We start from the raw sequence: 21,743 nt of genomic DNA, 5'->3' as shown, positions 1-21,743 counted from the left end.
CTTAAGAGCTTTCACCCTCAGTGCCATTATAGAGTTAAAATTTTATTTCGGCTGTAAGAAATAGTCTGTAAAACCTTACTCATATTGGGTAGCCTGGTTCTTTTCTACATTTCCTGGAGTGAAGTCTTTGAGCTCTACTCTTGCCATTTTTGTTTCTGTCTCTGGCTGGTTGGGGGAAGTGTTTTGAATTATATGGTCGTACATTATTATCTTTATGCTGCTGAAGTATTTAGGCTAAACCTCTATATTCTTACTGATCTTTTGGAGGAATGCAATTATTTAATTTTTATTTTCACAGTCCTCAATATTGCTCCACAGAAGCTTTAAGTGGGATCACTACAGTGAGCCACATTGTCTTAAAATTAGGGAGGGAAAGTAGCATGAAAAAAAGAGTAAAAATGAAGATGTTCAAAGGAGCTCAATTACTGTGGAAGCTTATAAAAAATAGGCAGAGGAATGTACGCAGGGGAAGAAAGGTGCAATTTGGAAGGAATAAGTGGATTTCAGCAGTGATTCTCCAGACTCTCCTTTCTGCAGTTTTCCCTTGGACTCATACATTCCATATCAGGGTAGTTGTCCAGGCTTCTGGTCCCTCCTTTTACCAGTTTCTTCCCCACTCACTTCCAGCCCCGCTCATGGTCATGCTGAGATGCAGGCTGGAAAGATATGCTCTTAGGTTATGGAGAAGTGCTTCCTTATGTCAGCCTCATCACATAATTTTTTTTTCTATATTTTGCTTTGTGTGCTAAGTTGTTTCAGTCACATCTGACTCTTTGCAACCCTCTGGACTGTAGCCCGCCAGGCTCCTCTGTCCATGGGATTCTTACAGTTAAAATTTCTTACAGTCACCATGCAGGCTTTTTATTTAATTATTTATTTATTTTGCAGTTTGAATCTCTGGTGATTTATGACATTGTTCTTTGTTGTTCAGTTGCTAAGTTGGATCCGACTCTTTGTAACCTCATGGATTGCAGCATTTCAGGCTTCCCTATCCTCCACTGTCTCCTGGAGTTTGCTCAAGTTCATGTCCATTGAGTCAGTGATGCTATCTAACCATCTCATCCTTTTGACATTTCATCACAGATTGCTGTAAGGATAACCACTGCTCACCCATGAGGTGTTCCAAATTTACTCATAAATTTTGAGGAATGAGATACTTTATTTTCTCTCAAAATGAGTCAAAAAGTCATCAATCTGCATATTTACAATATTTAAGCAACGTGAAGGATAACTAAAAGATCAAGAATTTAAAATGGCATTATGCGCAAGACCATGTAATTTTAAGGCACAAAGCTTTAAAGAAAAGTGTTAATGAAATTGTTATTCCAGGTTTGACTTACTAACAATATCAAACACCTCCTTGAACTCATCACAAACACGGGTCATGTATGTGTGTTTTAATTTTAGTTTGTAAGTGACGTGAAAGTTGCTCAGTTGTGTCCAACTCTTTGTGACCTCATGGACTATACAGTCCAAGGAATTCTCCAGTCCAAAATACTAGGGTGGGTAGCCTTTCCCTTCTTCAGGGGAATCTTCCCAACCCAGGGATAGAACCTAGGTCTCCCACATTGCAGGCAGATTCTTTACCAGCTGAGCCACAGGGGAAGCTCAAGAATAGTGGAGTGAGTAGCCTATCCCTTCTCCAGCGGATCTTTCCAACACAGGAATCAAACCTGGGTCTCCTACATTGCAGGTAGATTCTTTACCAACTGAGCTATCAGGGAAGCCCATAGTTTGTAAGAGGTAGGTCTAAAATCAGTAATCCAACCTGAAAATCAGATGTTCCACCCAAAGCAGTAGGCTTGTGCCAATTTCACATCCTGTTAGGAAAAATTATGCATTATATGTCAACCCCAAACCCCCCATCAGTTTCCCAAAATACAACTAAAGTATTATAGTATAATATATACAAAGATATTATATATAGGTAACATTAATCATGTTAGGATGTGAAGTGTGTAATATTACTTCAGAATCACCAAACACTATGGTTGCTAACACACAGTTGCTTTGTATGCACTACCATGGCTTCCATTAGCTCTGCCAACATCTACACTATACATCCTCCTTGTTGACTCTGAGTGTCATAAAACATCTCCCTGTGATTCTTTACTTGAAATGCAACTTTGACCTTTTCCCTCACAGTTTTTTGTTTAAATCTTTACTTTGTATTGAGGGGTGTAGATACAATTTTTTTTTCTTTATAAGATAAGGATTTACTGAAAAATATTATATTGAGAAAGATAGAGACTCTATGAAGTTTGGATATTAAAAATCAAAAGGTATGGGAAATGTTACCTGGGGAGGTATACCCATATATATTTTCTGCCCTTTAAAAAAAAGTTGGTTTTTTTTTTTTAACATCTACAAAGTAAACAGAATAACATAATGAAATTATTTTGTATAGCCATCACATAACTCAACAATTACTAACACTCTGTCATTCAGGTATCACCTATAGCTTCATATACCCACCCCTACTCAGAATATTATTATTTTTATAGGCATGTGTGTATATGTATATGTGCTAAAATTTACATAACATGAAATCCACAGGCTTTATCTATACAATTTTGACAGTTGTGTACACCTGTATTACCCAAACACCTATCTTTTCTCTCTCTGCAGAAACTTTTATGGGGTGTTGATTCAAGTGACTTCCTCATTTTAAATTATTTGTTGTTGTTGTTGTTTTGTAATTGAATTGAATTCGGAGTTCTTTATATGTTCTGGAAATATTCTGGATGCTAGTTCTTTATCAGATAGACACAGCAATGAAAATGTTTTGAAGGCAAGAGAAAAAAATTCTAGTAGCATAGGTAATTGGGGTAGAGTCCTAATCAGATCACGAGTTTGAAAGAAGCAACTATTAAGCTGGCCCTTGCTAGTTTGGGGAAGTCTCGACTTCTAGCATGTACTGATGTTCTTGGAAGAAGGAATCCCAGGTCGCTGTTCACTTGAGATCCTATTTACTCATGTGACTCAGTTCAGTTGCTCAGTTGTGTCCGACTCTTTGCAATCCCATGGACTGCAGCACACCAGGCCTCCTTCTCCATCACCAACTCCTGGAGCCTGCTAAAACTCATGTCCATCAAGTCAGTGATGCCATCCAACCATCTCATCCTCTGTCATCGCCTTCTCCTCCTGCCTTCAATCTTTCCCAGCATCAGGGTCTTTTCCAACGAGCAGATAACCCACAAACTGCAGAACAATTATACCAAAGAAATTCTTGGAAAGAAATTCTCTCACTGTTAAGACAGTTCTAGGACCCAAAACAGATGTCCCAACCTGGAGATCTGGCAAAGGGACTGAGAACCCCCAGGCAATTTGACTTTGGGGGCTAGTGGGATTTGATTATAGAACTTCCACAGGACTGGGGAAACAGACTCTTGGAGGGCACAAACAAAAGCATGTGAGCACCAGGACCCAGGACAAAGGAGCAGCGTACCCACAGGAGACTGAGCCAGACTTGCCTGTGAGTGTCCAGGAGTCTCTGGTGGAGGCGTGGGTTGACAGTGGCCTGCTGCAGGGTCGGGGCACTGAATACAACAGTGCGGGCATAAGTCCTTTTGAAGGAGGTTGCCATTACTCCTACCATAGTTTAGCCTCAGGCCAAACAACAGGAAGGGAACACAGGCCCGAACATCAACAGGAAATTGGATTAAAGATTTACTTAACATGGTCCTGCCCTTCAGAATAAGACCTAGATTCCCCCACAGTCAGTCTCTCCCATCAGGAAGCTTCCCCAAGCCTCTTATCCTTATCCATCAGAGGGCAGACAGTATGAATACCACAAGCACAGAAAACTAACCAAACTGATCACATGGATCACAACTTTGTCTAACTCAGTGAAATGAGCCATGCTGTGTAGGGCCACCGAAGACAGATGGGTTATGGTGGAGAGTTCTGACCAAATATGTTCCACTGGAGTAGGGAATAGCAAACCACTTTAGTATTCTTGCCTTAAGAACCCCTTGAGCAGTATGAAAAGGCAAAAAGGTATGACACTTATGTGACATTAATAGAGATAGGATGTAATGCCTCAGCATCCTAGGAAAGAATGATTCCTCTGCAATATTAAAGAGCCCTTAGAAGTAGATTATACTTTTGACTCCATTCATGCATTCCTTTCTATGCCCTGCAGATAATACAAAGTTAGCCACAGATACCTATTTCATTTGGTCAAGTGAACCAGCCTGTAGCAACTAGGGCAGCTTCCATAGAAACACTAAGAATCAGAGCAACGTGTGTGTGTGCTGCATGCTAAGTCGCTTCAGTCGTGTCTGACTCTTTGCGACCCAATGGACTGTAGCCCGCCAGGCTCCTCTGTCCATGGGATTCTCCAGGCAAGAAGACTGGAGTGGTTTGTTGTGCCCTCCTCTAGGGGATCAGAGCAACACATAAACATATTTCTCTGCTCACTTCCTTGAAGTCAATATTTTTCTATAGTGTTAGGTTGTAGAATTCAAAGGAGTATCTTTTACTATTTTCCCAGTATATCAAATTTAGAGAGATGTGAACTACAAGCTATTATACTTTGCCTTCAGAAAGTATTTCGATTTAATTCATTCTGTTTGAGAGAAAATAAATCTCTCATGCTTTAGCCTTGTAAACAAATGTGTTCCTTTGGGAACATTATACTTCACAAGAAACAGATTAAATGAAGTCACGGAAGACCTTATTTCAGCACTGTGTTCATTAAACTTAGTCCTTAAAACCTGTTCCTTTGCTCAAACTATTAAGTTATTAGAGCTTGACATGTATTATTTTGTCTTTTGAGGAAAAGAAATCAATGTGAAATTTATTCAGAAATACTTTTTCATTCCAGTGAAATTGTGTTTTCATGTGAGTAGCAGTCATCATCCCTGTTCCATTCTTACCTTGCTGCCCCTTTCTTCCCTTCAGTTCTTCCATCTGCAAAGTTGAAAGCAGTGATTTGGAAAGTGAGGATGGTTTTTCATGGGGGCTAGTGATTAAGATTTTTGGAAGGGAAAAAGTCTCATTTGAACAGGACTTGGTTACCTCTATTCTGTTAGTCTATACCCCACCCCCAAAGCTATCTGCATGGTTCCTAGGAAGAGGCCTACAGTTTCCTACCTGCGTATCTTTTCATATATGAGAATAGCCTTTCCACAGTCCTGGTGTTCTTAGTGCCCCTCTGTTCACCCTAGGCCTGCTAGGATTCCACAAGACCCACCCACCCACCTCCAAGAAGAGATGATCATCTCTTGCTTTATGTCCACATCCGTCACATGGCAATGCATTTATCTGTGTCCAAGACCCTGTCACTTACCAGGTGTATGTGTGCAAAGAACCATATCTGACCAAGTAAAAGCAATTCCAGTGAAGTGACTTTCAGAGAATGGGTATCTAGAACATACTTCACGCTCAATACATGGCAGCTGTGGTGATGCTGGTAATGAAAATTCCTGTTTCCTCATCACTTGCACAATGGCTGTTGAATAAGTGAATAAATTGATAGATATGACACATATCTATTATACTTTTATTGGAATATTTCTTGGTCTGGAATTTCTATTTTGTGAGGCCCTGTTAATTGGATTTAAAATTTCGTAGGATTAAAAACAACAACCAACTGTATAGCACGTGGAACTCCGCTCAATGTTATGTGGCAGCCTGGATGGGAAGGGAGTTTGGGGGAGAATGGATACATTTGTATGTATGGCTGAGTCCCTTCCCTGTTCACTTGAAACTATCACAGCATTGTTAATCAATTGGCTATATCCCAATACAAAATCAAAAGTTTTAAAAAATAGACAGGAAAAGTTGCTTATCCTCTGACTTTTACCCCCTATCTCCATACCTTTAGGAGTGGTTTCTAATTATTAATAGGACAGGCTTTTAGACTCAAACAGATTTGGCTCTAAATACTGTGGTCAGGTTCCTAAAACTCATTAAGTCTCAATTTCTCCATCTGTAAAATGAGATAGTAATGCATTCCTCTATTGATTTGTGTGAAAGAATGTATTTGAGGCATGTGTGTATGTGCTTTATATGTTGTGAGCGCTTATAAGTGGTATTGTTACAAAGTAGTTATAAAATATCAATATAAAAACACTGGCTATCACCTTAAATCCCAGCAGTCAAAGATACCATGGTTATTGACAGTTGAGATCCTTACAGGGCTTTCTTTAGACTTGGACAGAAATTTTTACATAAAAATAATATGACAAATAGGTTACATTGTGTTTGGTCACATTCACTTTATAAATTTATCTTTATATGGCAGTGGATTTAGATCTGTATCATTCTCCTTTTGGAGAAGGCAATGGCACCCAACTCCAGTACTCTTGCCTGGAAAATCCCATGGACGGAGGAGCCTGGTGGGCTGCAGTCCATGGGGTCGTGAAGAGTCAGACACGACTGAGCGACTTCACTTTCACTTTTCACTTTCATGCATTGGAGAAGAAAATGGCAGCCTGCTCCAGTGTCCTTGCCTGGAGAATCCCAGGGATGGGGGAGCCTGGTGGGCTGCCGTCTATGGGGTCGCACAGAGTCAGACACCACTGAAGCAACTTAACAGCAGCAGCAGCATTCTCCTTTACCTCCTTTTAATGACACAGTTTTCCATTTATTGATGTATGAAGGCAAATATAATAAACCTTTTGTTGATGAATGTCTAGTTTTTCCTATTATAAATTATGGCCCTGATAAGTATTTTGACACCTTTGTCTTTAATCTTTTGGGGATAAATTCTTAAAAGTGGAAGTGCTAGATCAAAAATTAAACCATAAGAAGACCCATCAAGTTATGAACACTTAGGATTTGTTTGTTTTCTACATCTATGTTAAAGTCAATAAGAGTGTTTATTAAAGAAAAAAGTTAACCTATAGATAATGTTTGAAAATGTAAAGTTTAGAATATATTTAAAAGTGAATTAGGGAGGACTCTCAGATTTCATCAGCAATTTCAGTTACCTGACTTATAACTCAATTTTAATAATTTATTACTATTCATAATAAATCATACTACTTAATAAAAGCATGGGTAAAGGGTGTGTTGTTGAGTATATTTTAACATGATATTCAAACCTCAGGCAAACCTGTTGCTTGAACTAAATTTTAATTTTTATATAATTAATATTTCTAATCTAAGCTTAGAAATCAAAGCTAATTAACTTTTACTTCCAATTTGGTACATTTTTGAATAGACTTAATTGAGCTACTTACTCTCCAGTATAAATTTATATTCATGTTCAATTTAATTATGGAAAATTGAATAATTGAAACCTATCTCTTCATGATATTTTTGAATAATTTTATTGAAACAAATCTCATTAAGGACCTCTAAAGTGAAAGTTTATGTAGTATGACAAAAGGATTTCTGTTTATTTTTGCTGAATTGTTGCTGGATTAACCCTAATTCTACTTCTTCTATAAACTACACATGAAATATTGCAATTAAGTATTCGATCTCTAGTATCTAAATATAGAGAGTTTACCTCAAATCAGTGTTCACCACCATTCCTCTTCCCCCTTGACCGCCCGCTCCCCTGGCTCAGCTATAGTAGCAGAAACCAGCTCGTGCTGGAAAATATGGATCAAAATGAAAACCTATTATGTCCTTGTTGGCCAAAAAGAAGTTTGTTCAGGCTTTTTATACTATTTATAAGTTTTACAAATACAGATGTTTCTTATTGGGGGCTATTGTTTTCAGTATCTAGAACGTTGTTAAGTTTTTCCTGAATGCCATTTCATTCAGCTGAAAGTTCAGAACCTTGGAAGATGAGCTATGATAAAGTATTTGTGTCATTCTGGGACCAAGGGTAATGGAACTGAGATAGAAGTTACTGACCCTGTGGAGGATTTCAGAAAGGCCTTTTGTCAGTAGTCAGAGGGCTTCCCAGGGGATGCAGTGGTAAAGAATCTGCCTTCCAATGCAGGAGACACAGGAGACGTGGGTTCAATCCCTGAGTCAGGAAGATCCCCTGGAATAGGAATGGCAACCTGTTCCAGTATTCTTGCCTAGAAAGTTCCAGAGGACAGAGGAGTCTGGTGGGCTATATGTAGCCCATGGGGTCACAAAGAGTTGGACGTGACTGAATGATTGAACATGCACACACCCAGTAATTAGGAAAGACAAACACAGATGAAAAAAACAGAATTATAGGTCAAGAGTATGAAAATCTCATTTATACAGAAAGCCTTTTTCCTTTTCTTTTTTTCCCCTTCTGAATGCCAAGGTAAATTACTGTGTGTCTGAAAGAGTTTAAGACTAGGAGATAGAGTCACACTTGGATGTATAAATTAATGAAGTCTCCGATAGTGTATTGGTAGAGACTTTTCATTGGTAAAGAACAGAAATTAGCTCAAGACAATTTAACTCAAAGAAGGAGAATTTTTTGGAATGGTATGTGTGTCCCTTCTAGAACCTGAAGATCAGGATGCCTGGGGGCCTTAGAAGGTGATGGCTTTTCCTATGTGATGTATTATGGCTACATGAGGCTAACTTGACTGTCAATCATGATGGATGGTGTTCGTGATTGGAAGGTTTGAAGGACCATCCCTTCTAAAGAAAAGTGGTTGTGTGCTGTCAACAACCCCCCAAATCTCTACTACATCCCCAGTCTGGTCTGGCTTTCTCACTTAGTAATATGGAAATCAAGATGAAGTGGCATAAAATATACTTTCAATAGTCATGGCTGATTGAATGTGGGAAAAATTATTTATCATCCAAACTGGGTTACATTTGAGAGAAGGCACACTATAAATAGTGGGAACAACATGTATAAATTGGATTGTCCCAGATTTTAAAATATGGTTACCCTTGAATGGAAGAGTTGTACATCTCAGATTTTAACATAATAAATAGATTATTTAGAGGGAGTTGGAATACCAAGTCAGTACTAAGGAGAGTTCTTTCTTCCATTATTAGATAGTATCAAAGATAAAGATATATCTAAATAATTTATTATTCTTTCCATATATCATTGAGTCACTTTTGAAAGGAGAAACTTTGGGAAAGCACTTAGTTTCTCTACTTCTCAGTTTACTGGAAGTAAATGGAAAATAATATCTTTTCCAATTTCTAGATAATCTGAATGATCACTTACATTCTGAAAGGATGAAATATTTTAATTGTTTTCCTTTGGCTTGGGTTAGAAAAAAGTTTAAAAGGTGGTCAATGTTTGTTTATTTCTATAATGAAAAAGTTGTAGTAGTATATATTACTGTTCAGGATGCAGCTTGTTTACACAAGAAGAAAGGTACAGTCTTACGGAACTACATACTACATTAGGGATTTCAAAAGCCTAACAGAGTTTCCAGGCCTTACCTCTATGCACTGTGATAAAATGCTCGATTCTGACTTGTGTTGCGCTGTATCACGTGTGTGCTGTCATGCCCAACTCTCTGCACCCCCATGAACTCTATCCCATCCATCTCTGTCCATGGGATTCTCCAGGTAAGAATACTGGAGTGGGTTGCTATTTCCTCCTCCAGGGGATCTTCCTGACCCAAGGATTGAAACTGCGTCCCCTGCATTGGCAGGCAGATTCAATTCTAACTTGTGTATATCAAAATTCCAGGACCTAAGATGGTAGGTGTCCAGCTCAGAGTTTATTTAATAGATACCTTTACAAAGATGACTTTAGAAATCAGCTGAGTTTTATGTGCACCATACAGATGATATGACCTCTAGGTTTGCCTTAGGAATACAGGGTTTTCAACTAATATTTAAATCAAGCTCTTGGATGCCAGTTTCATCATCTGGTGAAAGTACATAACACCCAGCCCTTCTAAGATTTAACTGCGAACCCGTGCATCAAGAGCTTTGCGGCACAGAGTTTGGCACAGAGTAAGCACTCAGTGACTGGTAGCTATTAATAATTAGACTTAACCTGAAAACCTTCCAGGAGGTGTAAAATGCTTTCTTTCCTGTCTACGCTATACTTGGAAGATACTCTTTATCTATTGTTTAAACAACAGAAAACAGCAGCTTCTCAGAAATAGGATAAGTGACAACCTAAAGTTAATTTGCATAAAATGCATCATATTCTTTCTAATTATTTACTGAATTTTCTCTGGAGTGTGTTTCCTTAGAGATAAGGAAATATAAAGGTCACTTATGTTGTTGGAAGCTGTATACCTTTTATTTACACAGTGAAGTTGCTTTCTAAACAATAAGATCTAGAGAACACAAAAGAGATCTTCCTCTCCTGAAACTCAGAGGACTGCTAATGTGTAATTTGTGAAGCCAGAAAAGAGGCTTTGTCTTGGATTTTTTTTAATCCAAAGATCTGCATTTTCTTTTTACATTTAATCCTGTAAAATCAAGTTTCACTCTATCTTCAGTTTCCCATTCTGTTCCCAGTTTTCCACCGAGTAGCAGAGTCTCTCCAGAGGCCCCTGAACACTGGCAGGGAGCAGCTGCCTTAGCAGTAAATGCCACAGTTGTTGGCACTGGAAAAACATCGCCAGCAAGCAAGCTGCCTTGCTGTTCTACTGCCAGGGCCTCTGAATATTCAGAAACAGCACCATGAAAGACATACAACTTCAGATTTACGCTTAGGTAAATTAAAATTAATGACTTGGTTCCTTCGTTTGGGCTGTGATTTTTCCTTCTTAGAATAATAGTGCCATGAGTTCTAGTCTATCAAAATGGAGAATCGCAACTAAAAAAAAAAAAAGGCATATCCATAAACATGAAACAGCTCAATTTTCTATTTACTCAAGTTTTTGCTAATAAAAAAAAAATTTTTTTTTTACAACGTCAATTGTGTTGAGGGTTAGAGCCCACCTCAGAGACAGCATACTAGCCATTGAGTAATGGAAGTGTTCCTTTCACTCAGGGATCTGTGATTCAGTGCATCCTCACTGAGCCGCCACTGTATGCGAGCTATGTGTGAAAGCTGGGGAATACATAGAGGAGGATGCAGGTTCTTACCCTCAAGGAGTTTAGCGCTGTTCAGTTACTGTCGTGTGCCTGCGCTGATGCTCTCTACCTGACAGTGGTTGGCTTTACCATGTGGGTGCAGTACAAGTGTACTAAGAGAAATTTTTTAAACCTAGTGCCATAGAATTTGGGCTTCTCTGGTGGCTCAGTGATAAAGGACCTGCCTGCCAATGCAGGAGGCACAGGTTCACCCCCTGGTCTTGAAGATCCCTTGGAGAAGCAAATGGCAACCCACACCAATATTCTTGCTGGGAAATCTCATGGACAGAGGAGCCTGGTGGGCTGCAGTCCACGGGGCCACAAAAAGTTGGATATGGCTTAGCGACTGAGCACACACGCATGCCACAGAGTTCAAAGACAGGAACGTTGCATAGGTCATGGTTTACGAAACACTTTCTGAAAGCAGAGTACAGACACGGTGGGGAAGAGTGCCAGGCACTGGTCAGGCATATTCCATGCATCCTCTCAATTTAAAATTGTGATTTAACCTTTCTTAATTTCAGTTCACTATCCGTTAAAGAGATTAAGAAATATAGTTAGCAAAAAAGATGACCATGCTAGACAGACTATGTTGTAGCCAGGCTTTGTCACTTAATATATTTTGAATATTTTTTATGTCATTATCCATGCTTTTTCACATTACTCTTAATGACTACATGGCTTATTTATTTTTCTAATAGCTGTTAGGTAAGAAGATGTAAATATAAGAAAAATCAAACCATGAAAGTATTAAGAGAAAATAGATTATATAGATGCTGGGCACTCAAAAAATTGTTTTTTATTTTTTCAGAGCAGACAAATTGAGAGGAAGATTAAAGAGATTTCCTGTGTAACCCTTTCCCCCACACTTGCACAGCTTCCCTCATTATCAACACCCCCTTCTGGAGCGGTGCATACATTACAGTTGATGAACCTACATTGACCCATTGTTATCACTCAGAGTTCACAGTTTACGTTAGCGCTCACTCTGGGCCTTGTACATTTTATGTTGTTGTTTGGTTGCCAAGTCACGTCCAACTCTTTTGTGATCCCATGGACTATAGCCCGCCAGGCTCCTCTGTCCATGGGATTTCCCAGGCAAGAATATTGGAGTGGGTTGCCATTTCCTTCTCCAGGGGATCTTCCTGAACCAGGGATCAAACCTGAGGCTCTTGCATTGTCAGGCAGATTCTTTACCACTGAGCCACCAGGGAAGCCCTTGTATGTTCTATGTGCTGCGTGCTCAGTCGTTCAGTTGTGTCCTCCTCTTTTTAATCCTGTAGACTGTTGCCCACCAGGCTCCTCTCTCCATTGGATTATCCTGGCAGGAATACTAGAGTGAGTAGCCATTTCCTCCTTCAGGGGATCTTCCTGACCCAGGGATCAAACCTATATCTCCTGTATTTCCAGCATTGGCAGACAAATTCTTTACCACTAAGTCACCATAATGGCATGTATCCATCATCAGAGTACCATACAGAGTTTGGGTATTTTTAAAAATATGTCATATCAAAAAGACAGAAACCTTAATCCCTGATAGCTCAGTTGGTAAAGAATCCACCTGCAATGCAGGAAACCCTGGTTTGATTCCTGGGTCAGGAAGATCCACTTGAGAAGGGATAGGCTACCCACTCCAGTATTCTTGGGCTTTCCTTGTGGCTCAGCTGGTAAAGAATCCGCCTACAATGGGGGAGACCTGGATTTGATCCCTGGGTTGGACTGTATGGTCCATGGGGTCGCAAAGAGTAGGACACTACTGAGCGATTTTCACGTTAAGAGAAAAGGTGAGTAGTTTTAATGCTTAAAAGTTAAAAACTCTTTGGATATCAGTTCAGTTCAGTCGCTCAGTTGTGTCTGACTCTTTGTGACCCTGTGAGCTGCAGCATGCCAGGCCTCCCTGTCCAACACCAACTCCCGGAGCCTACCCAAACTCATGTCCATTGAGTCGGTGATGACATCCAACTATCTCATTCTCTGTCATTCCCTTCTCCTCCTGCCCTCAATCTTTCCCAGCATCAGGGTCTTTTCAAATGAGTCAGTTCTTCTCATCAGGTGGCCAAAGTGTTGAAGTTTCAGCTTTAGCATCAGTCCTTCCAATGAATATTCAGAACTGATTTCCTTTAGAACTGACTGGTTGGATCTCCTTGCAGTCCAAGGGACTCTCCAGAGTCGTCTCCAATACCACAGTTCAAAAGCATCAATTCTTCAGTGCTCAGCTTTCTTCACAGTCCAACTCTCACATCCATACATGACCACTGGAAAAACCATAGCCTTGACTAGACGGACCTTTGTTGGCAAAGTAATATCTCTGCTTTTTAATATGCTGTCTAGGTTGGTCATAACTTTCCTTCCAAGGAGTAAGTGTCTTTTAATTTCATGGCTGCAATCACCATCTTGCAGTGATTTTGGAGCCCCCAAAAATGAAGTCTCTCATTGTTTCCACTGTTTCCCCGTCTATTTGCTATGAACTGATGGGACCAGATGCCATGATCTTAGTTTTCTGAATGTTGAGCTTTAAGCCAACTTTTTCACTCCAAGATTACTGTAAATAAAATTTAAAGACATTATCTCATTTCATTCTCACAATAATTTTATGTAATAGATGCTTAGATTTGTTTTAAAGAAGAAGAAACTGAGACACAGAGAAATGATAGTGTGATCAGTAGTTTTTTGGGAGGCTGATTATCTTGGTGAAGAATAAAAGCTGACAAAATGAGAGACATAATGAAGCAGTGGTTCAAGTTTAGTTTTTGTAACAGCCTTTCATATGAATCCCAGCTTTACCACTTTGAGGTGATGGATGAACTTCATTTTATGTAGTTAAAAATATTATATCTTCATTCCATCCTTTGAAGTGTTAATTTCTGTATACTTTCTCATAACAGCTGTTAGAACAAAAATGAGACCGTTTTCAAATGTCTTCAAATGCAACAGTTCAGTGGCATCAAGGACAGGCAAGTTAGATGCTAATTACAGAAAGCATAAATCCCTTTTTTACCATTCCTTATATAGTATACTATCAGATCAGATCACATCAGTCGCTCAGTCGTGTCCGACTCTGCGACCCCATGAATCGCAGCACGCCAGGCCTCCCTGTCCATCACCAACTCCCAGAGTTCACTCAGACTCATGTCCATCGAGTCAGTGATGCCATCCAGCCATCTCATCCTCTGTTGTCCCCTTCTTCTCCTGCCCCCAATCCTTCCCAGCATCAGGGTCTTTTCCAATGAATCAGTTCTTCGCATGAGGTGGCCAAAGTACTGGAGTTTCAGCTTTAGCATCATTCCTTCCAAAGAAATCCCAGGGCTGATCTCCTTCAGAATGGACTGGTTGGGTCTCCTTGCAGTCCAAGGGACTCTCAAGAGTCTTCTCCAACACCACAGTTCAAAAGCATCAATTCTTCAGCGCTCAGCCTTCTTCACAGTCCAACTCTCACATCCATACATGACCACAGGAAAAAACCATAGCCTTGCCTAGATGAACCTTTGTTGGCAAAGTAATGTCTCTGCTTTTGAATATGCTATCTAGGTTGGTCATAACTTTCCTTCCAAGGAGTAAGCGTCTTTTAATTTCATGGCTGCAGTCACCATCTGTAGTGATTTTGGAGCCCAGAAAAAAAAAGTCTGACACTGTTTCCACTGTTTCCCCATCTATTTCCCATGAAGTGGTGGGACCGGATGCCATGATCTTAGTTTTCTGAATGTTGAGCTTTAAGCCAACTTTTTCACTCTCCACTTTCACTTTCATCAAGTATACTATACTATCCCTTAAATAGTAAAAGATATCAAGACCTCAGTTAAATAGAGACAATATGACATAGATCACTAACTACTTATTGAAGAGACAAGAGAGAAAAAGCGAAAACTGTGTGAGCTCTTATCAAATGGTGGAAATAAAATAAAAGATTGCTTGTAGCTGTCATCATAGCTTAGCAATGGGAAAATCTGGACTGAAGAAATTTAGAATATAAATGTTTTCAGATAGTATTTAGATGAATTCAGTCAAGTTAAAAAATTCCACCTCATCTTGGATAAGAGCAGATATCTCATTCATTAGGTCCTGTGAAATATTCTGTGCAATTGATCTAATATTTGACTTAAAATGGGGTCATAATATTTACATCCTCTGGAGTAACACAATTTATGCTATGTAATAACCTTGACTCCTTTACAGAATCATGTTTAATGGGCCCTCCAGAGCTCTGATGAATACCACAGTTTGGTCTGTTTTCTGCATTTCTTAGGAGTCTGGAAAAGCTGTAGGAAATGAAATATCTATCACAAAGTTTCTGCATCTAGCTCAGCTACTACTGTCAAGTTTAGCAAAAAGGCCAAAAATTCTGAATTTAAGAGATTTTAGTAGCTGCTTAGAATTAGTGTTTGAATTTGTGCTATGAAGAATGTCAAGATTTTTAGCATTAAAGAGTCCTCCATCTACCCACTTAAAAATGAAGGAACTTTATTGTTTAATTCCAAGTATACGCACATATACTTGTATACATGTGCGTGTGTATACATATATATATATATATATACATGAAATATATATATTGTAGTTTCACAATTACATTTTGTTTTTTCACCACAGATAAACAATCAGATTCTATATGGAAGAAGTCACCAAAATGCATCTGCCATTATTAAGACTGCTCCGCCAAAGGTCAAGCTGGTTTTCATCAGGTAAGACAGACATGTCTGGTTTCCTAAAACTCAAGATCTCTTCTCGAGATGTTATTTTATCTTATACATAAAATATGTAATACTATTTTATCTTTTGTTTGTTTAAAACAATCACTGTGTTCTAAAAATATGTTTTCCTTTTGTAATTGTCACTGTAAGAAAAGAATGTGTGCTAAGTCTTGTGTCTAACTCTTGGTGACACCCGTGGACTGTAACCTTCCAGGTTCCTCTGCTCATAAAATCCTCCAGGCAAGAATACTAGAGTGGGTAGCCATTCCCTTTTCCAGGAGATCTTCCTGATGCAGAGATCAAACCCAGGTCTCCTGCATTGCAGGCAGATTCTTTACCATCTGAGCCACCATGGAAGCCCAAGAAAAGTATAGATTGCTTTGATGCTGAGGTGTTCTTGTTATGTACAGTTCACATGATAGAACTGGTAGTTGAGGCTTATGTTTGTATTTCTATTTTGAAAAATTCTTTCTTGATCTGATTATCCTCTTTTTAAATATCATAGAACATTCTAGCTTGTCATCCTCCCATCAGCATCATTTGGTACATTTGCTACATTTGCTATCTCATTAATGCCTTCATCAAAGGATAGGCAGGAAAAAAAAGAACCCAGGGAAGTTTTAGGAGCTTCATGTTAAGAGGGCAAGTGAGAAATACAGATGGGAGAAGATGTGAGCTCTATTGTCTGGAGTCGTGTAGTCCTTTTGGGGCTCCACATTTGCCCACACCTCATCTGCCAGCAGACTGAGCCCTTGTGGTATAAGTGAGTCAGAATTGAGACCCCTCATTAGTGGGAGCCATCATTGCTCCATCAGACATGGAATGAGGTTTGATTCCATGTAATTTTACTGAAATGACAGATAAATCCAAATTATTTTTAGAGGATGTAACTGTATGTTAACTATCACTCTGTTTCTTTGCCTTTGGGGCCTCAGTTACTATCTATAAACTGGGGATTATAAAGCATTTACCTCATTCACTGTGGTATTTTGAAAATTAGAAATACACAGTGTCAAGGAGAGAGTAAAGGCTTGAAGAAATGTTACCTGTCCTTATGATGGCGATGATTAATATTACTCTTCCTCTTCTCAGTAGTTACTTTTTAGTAAGACCCATCCGTTCCCAGGAGACAGCTGGGATTAAGAGGTTGTTTATTCCCAGTTTTGGACACTAGTGTAGATGATTGAAATATTCCTTCCCATGCCATCACTTCAGCCTCACAGGCATAGCTGCTTTGCTCCTGAAAAAGTCCTACATTAATGGCACCCCACTCCAGTACTCTTGCCTGGAAAATCCCATGAATGGAGGAGCCTGGTAGGCTGCAGTCCATGGGGTCACGAAGAGTCAGACACAACTGAGCGACTTCCCTTTCACTTTTCACTTTCATGCATTGGAGAAGGAAATGGCAACCCGCTCCAGTGTTCTTGCCTGGAGAATCCCAGGGACGGGGGAGCCTGGTGAGCTGCCGTCTATGGGGTCACACAGAGTCGGACATGACTGAAGTGACTTAGCAGCAGCAGCAATGACCTTTTATCCTGTTCATTAGCACTTTCTGGATTTCCAGGGTTTGTTGCTCTTGTATCTAGGGTGAGAAACCTTCCTCCTCCCCATTTGCATAATGACAGTCTCCTTTGGTTTACTGACCTTGGAGTTCTGTTAGACACCAGTCCCTTTACCCTTCCTATTGCCAGAGGTTACAAGTTTAGTTAGATGAGGAAAACATGAACAGACTTGAGAAAAGGTCAGTGACTCAAAAATTTAAAGTGTCCATCAATAGAAATCCATACAAGTAAAGAGTTGAAGGCATTTAAGCTTGAAAACTTGGTTTAAAGCTGTGTGAGGATCACATGAGATGTTACGTAGCATTCAAGAGTGTCTGCACATCAGTGCTTGGCACTTTGTGGCCACTGCCACAAGGGATGTTATTACTGATTAACATTCTTGTTATGTCTTTGTCTTCTGTGGGGCCTTTATACTCATGCTGACTCATCCCATTTTAAAGGGAACAAAAAGAGAATTGAATAGGATCCAAAGGAAATCATTTAATGCAATTAAGTAGTTGGGAAATAGAACCCCCTACTTCAAGAAAGAAAGATTAAATGATTTGAAGTTATTTAGAAGACAGAAGAGAAAGCTGAGTAAAATTTTAATAATAGTAATAAAGTCCCATTAATTTAGTGTCTGGTAGTTTCAATTTTGGACTGTTCAGAAGGGATCAGAATCAAGGAAAAAATTTGTTCAGCAATTAATGGTGTAAGCGTGATTGAGGATGCTGCTGAATACTTATTTTCTAGACATGATTTTAAGCAATTTACAAATATCAAGGTACAAGCAGAATATGTCATCTAATTATGAACCTTTCTTGCATGGTCATTAAATTACTGTGTCTAGCACATAGTGGGGATTCAGAAAGCTTTATAGAATAAATTTCCTTTCAACTCTTACTGAGCAATCCAGATCATATATTCTCCAAATGCAACAATCATAGTAAGTTAGTTTTATAAAACTCCTTATAGTTTAGTCCCTCTCCCCAATTTAAAAAGATTTTCTGTATCTTCTTTTGTAAGGAGAAAAATAACATAGGCATGATTCTGAACAATCTATTGTTGTATCTACTTTTAGACTGTCTAAAGGAAAAAGAGCTTGAATTGAAACAAGAAAGATGTTCCTCTGCTCATAGCCTTTGTTTGATTCAATAGATACATATCTAGTAATTTGCATGCCAGCATTTTATTAATTAACGCTTCCGTTTCTATAGGGAAGGAACTAATCATTTGACTAAGAACTCTTATCTAAAGTGATCGGTTCTTTTCTAAAGCAAAACTGAACTCTCAGGCTTAGTGATTAAAAAAGAAACCATCAATTCACTCAGCCTGGGCTTGAAATTCACTCATGATACCACAGCTGTTTAAGCTTGATTAGTTTCCTGAGCTAGTTCATAAATTGTCTAATGTATTAGTACATGTAAATTGCCTGGAAATATGGACTCAACATATATGGCTGCTATAGAGATGAAGATGATGGTGATGATGGCAGAAAATGTGGGAGGGGGGCAGGATGGAGGTAAAAGAGAAGGAAAGTAGTAGTTAGGGTGAAAGAAAGAGGAGGGGAAAAGAGAACCACTTCTCATATGTACGTTGCCTAATTCCAGAATCTTGACTATTTTTTGAGTGAATCACATTCACAGTTTAAGAATGCTCTAATTAACATCATAATGGTTAAGCACTGGAAGAGATAGCTACAGACATTATATACAACCATTTCTAGTAAATGTTAGAATAAGAGACGAGGACACAGCCTACCTAAAACGTCTTTTAGTTTCCTGTCTGCTGTTGCTAGGCTGCTGCTGGTGCTTCTCTGTGTCTTCTATTCTTAATGATGACCTGATACTCTAACAAGGAGTAGAATGCTCATTAATGGAGGAATGTATAAAGAGAAACCTAATTAACATGAATAAATCCTCATGTCAATATAATATAATAAATTTTACTAAGTAATATTAAATAGGGACAGAATTTAAAGCACTTAAGGAGTTAAGAAAGAAAATCTAAATGAAAAAAATTTATTGTTCATTAGCTGTGTACATCACTAATAGGGGTAGCTTGGTAGATTGGTGTCCTATTCATGTGTGGTAACCTGTGCATTTATGTGCTAAGCAATATGGCATCCTTGCTTCTTTGGGCTGATTGACTAGTTCATTCCTCATTTAGGTACATCTTTCAACCTCTGCCTATGTATTACCTCCTTTAGACTATTGTCACAAGAATAGTTTTGCCTATTTTGCAACCAAATCCTGAAACAATTAAGTTCTGATTTGTTACCAGGTTTCAAGAGGTTAGCACTTAAATCATCTCAGTACAACAGATGCAATTATACTTTTCTTTAAAATGGCATAACTTGCTTTGTGTTATATGTGTGCTGAGTCACTTCAGTCACCGACTCTTTGTGAACCCATGGACGGTAGCCCATGGCTACAGGCTTCTCTGTCCATGGAATTCTCCAGGCAAGAATATGGGAGTGGGTTGCTCTTTTCCTTCTCCAAGGGATCTTCCCAACCCAGGAACTGAGCCTGCATCTCTTAACATCTCCTGCATCGGCAGGCAGGTTCGTTACCCCTAGGTGCTACCTGAGAAGCCCTTGTGTTATATAATGTTACTTTAAAAACCAATTTTTATAAATTATATTTCTTTGATAATTGCTTCTATATGGCAGTATTTCCTTCCTTTGTTGAAACTGTTGATTCCCTGTGCATTTACATTATACAGAAAATTTTGGCTTTTATACCTGAGTAACTCTTTTTCAAATTTATTGACAAGGGAGATAAGAATGGAAATTGGCTACAGGTTTAGGAGAATGAGTAGCAGTAAAATAATCACAGGAAGGTGTGAAAATATGCTGCAGGTAACATTTTAATTAACTAGGGCTTTTAGTCTGTAGTGATATACATTTATGTAATCATGTCCTTGTCATAACACTTGCCTTTGTTCATATACTAATTGATCTATAATTCACAAAGTGGGTCTTTGAGTCATCAGGGAAAATGAGAAAGTTGCTGCTGTGTGTACATGACATGGGCTTCCCTGGAGCCTCAGATGGTAAAGAATCCACCTGCAAATGCAGGAGACCTGGGTTCCACCCTTGGGTCAGGAAGGTCTCCTGAAGAAGAGAATGGCTACCCACTCCAGTATTCTTGCCTAGAGAATTCCATGGACAGAGAAGGTCAGCGGGCTACAGTCTGTGGGGGTCACAAAGATTTCGGACATGACTGAGTGACTAACACTTTCACCTTCAAACACGGCTTACTTATATAATCACTTTTTGCCCTTTTCTCCCCACATTATTAGATTTTGGACAGTACTGTAATCATGTAATTGTGCCCAGTGGCACGTTTGGACTGTGGTATACTCAGTGATTCTACTCTAGATCATCTAGATGCATTACACTGTGCTTCCTATGGGTGCTTACTATGTACCACACATTCAACTCTGAGTTTTCCTATTCCATATGATCTCCTCTACACAAGCACTCCAATTTCAGTACAGGAGAAGCAATGTATTAATATGATGAAGAATGAATTGCTGTATTTGGCAGTGCAAGAATCCAAGGAGATTAATGATCTCGCCTGCAGCTCTTGTCATACCTTCCCCCACTATCGAAAATTAAATGTCATGTATAACAACTCACTCTCCATTACTTAATTACATGTGGAAAATGTGTCCTGTTAAAAACTCCTGGGGCTAAAGGAGGCCAAATGAAACTGAAACCCTTGGAAAGATTTAGTGCTAGCTGTCAAGCCCTACTGAGTGAAAGTGGACTCACCATGGGACCCACTTCACTGTATCCATTGAACACATGTCTTGTTTTCGTAATTAAAAAATATGGTGTGGCCTGTTATCCTATAGTCTTGTCCCTAAAAGATGATATTGATTCGAAATTAATGTGAATGTCAAAGTCCATTTGAATAAGACCCTTATTGTGCTCTTGCTTCTTTATATTTAGTTTTGATAAATAGGAGGGAAAAAAGATTGTGGGATCAAGTATGAGTTTGACTTTCACAAGGAAACATTCGTGCATTTATTGCATAAGTATTTTCAGAGTGCCTATCTGTGCTGGTGCTGTGGAGTGACACAGAGAACACAATTTCTGCCCTAAGGATGGACACAGAGAGTACAACAGTCTGGCGCCTTATCCAGCACTGTAAGTGGCATGACACTATAGGGACATATAGGAGGCACACCTAACCTGGTCTTTGTAGCCTGTGGGAAAGTGTCACAGATAAAGATGTTTAAGCTCAGACTAGAAGGGAGGAACATAGCTGCACATGCCATTTGATATGGTTTCTGTAAATAAGCATTTTCTTACACTCATGGATCATTAAAGGATGCAGTGCCCCTTTTCAAGTGCACAGTAAAACATCATCCATGGCATATATGACAAGGAGTTTTGAGGAAGAGGCCTGTCATTAGCACTGAACTATGTTAGGAGTTGTAGGGGGTGGAGACTCTCCCGCAATTTCAAGGCTCTTCTGTTTCTCTGTTTAGTTGGACTGTGTGATAGATCCATAGGTCTCTCAAATGCTCTGAAATCCCGACTCTTTCTTCAATACTTGTTTTCTGTACTATCAATTTTAAATAGTAATTTTAATTATTAATTTTTATTCTT

General features: G+C 39.1%; 1 protein-coding gene across 4 annotated transcripts in view; it reads left to right on the top strand.

The window, feature by feature from the left end:
- The window catches only part of PATJ (PATJ crumbs cell polarity complex component), a 382,417-nt gene that overhangs the window by 222,739 nt on the left and 137,935 nt on the right, over positions 1-21,743 (top strand). For all 4 annotated transcript variants that reach the window (XM_025288586.3, XM_025288590.3, XM_025288587.3 and 1 more), the window contains exon 29: positions 15,481-15,572. In XM_025288586.3, coding sequence (XP_025144371.3) covers positions 15,481-15,572 — 92 coding nt within the window. The remainder of the gene's footprint in view (positions 1-15,480; positions 15,573-21,743) is intronic.

This window comes from Bubalus bubalis, chromosome 6, assembly GCF_019923935.1.
Source record: "Bubalus bubalis isolate 160015118507 breed Murrah chromosome 6, NDDB_SH_1, whole genome shotgun sequence".
NCBI lineage: Eukaryota > Metazoa > Chordata > Mammalia > Artiodactyla > Bovidae > Bubalus > Bubalus bubalis.
The sequence above is the reverse complement of the archived record's forward strand: the minus strand, read 5'-3'. Positions and strand labels throughout refer to the sequence as shown.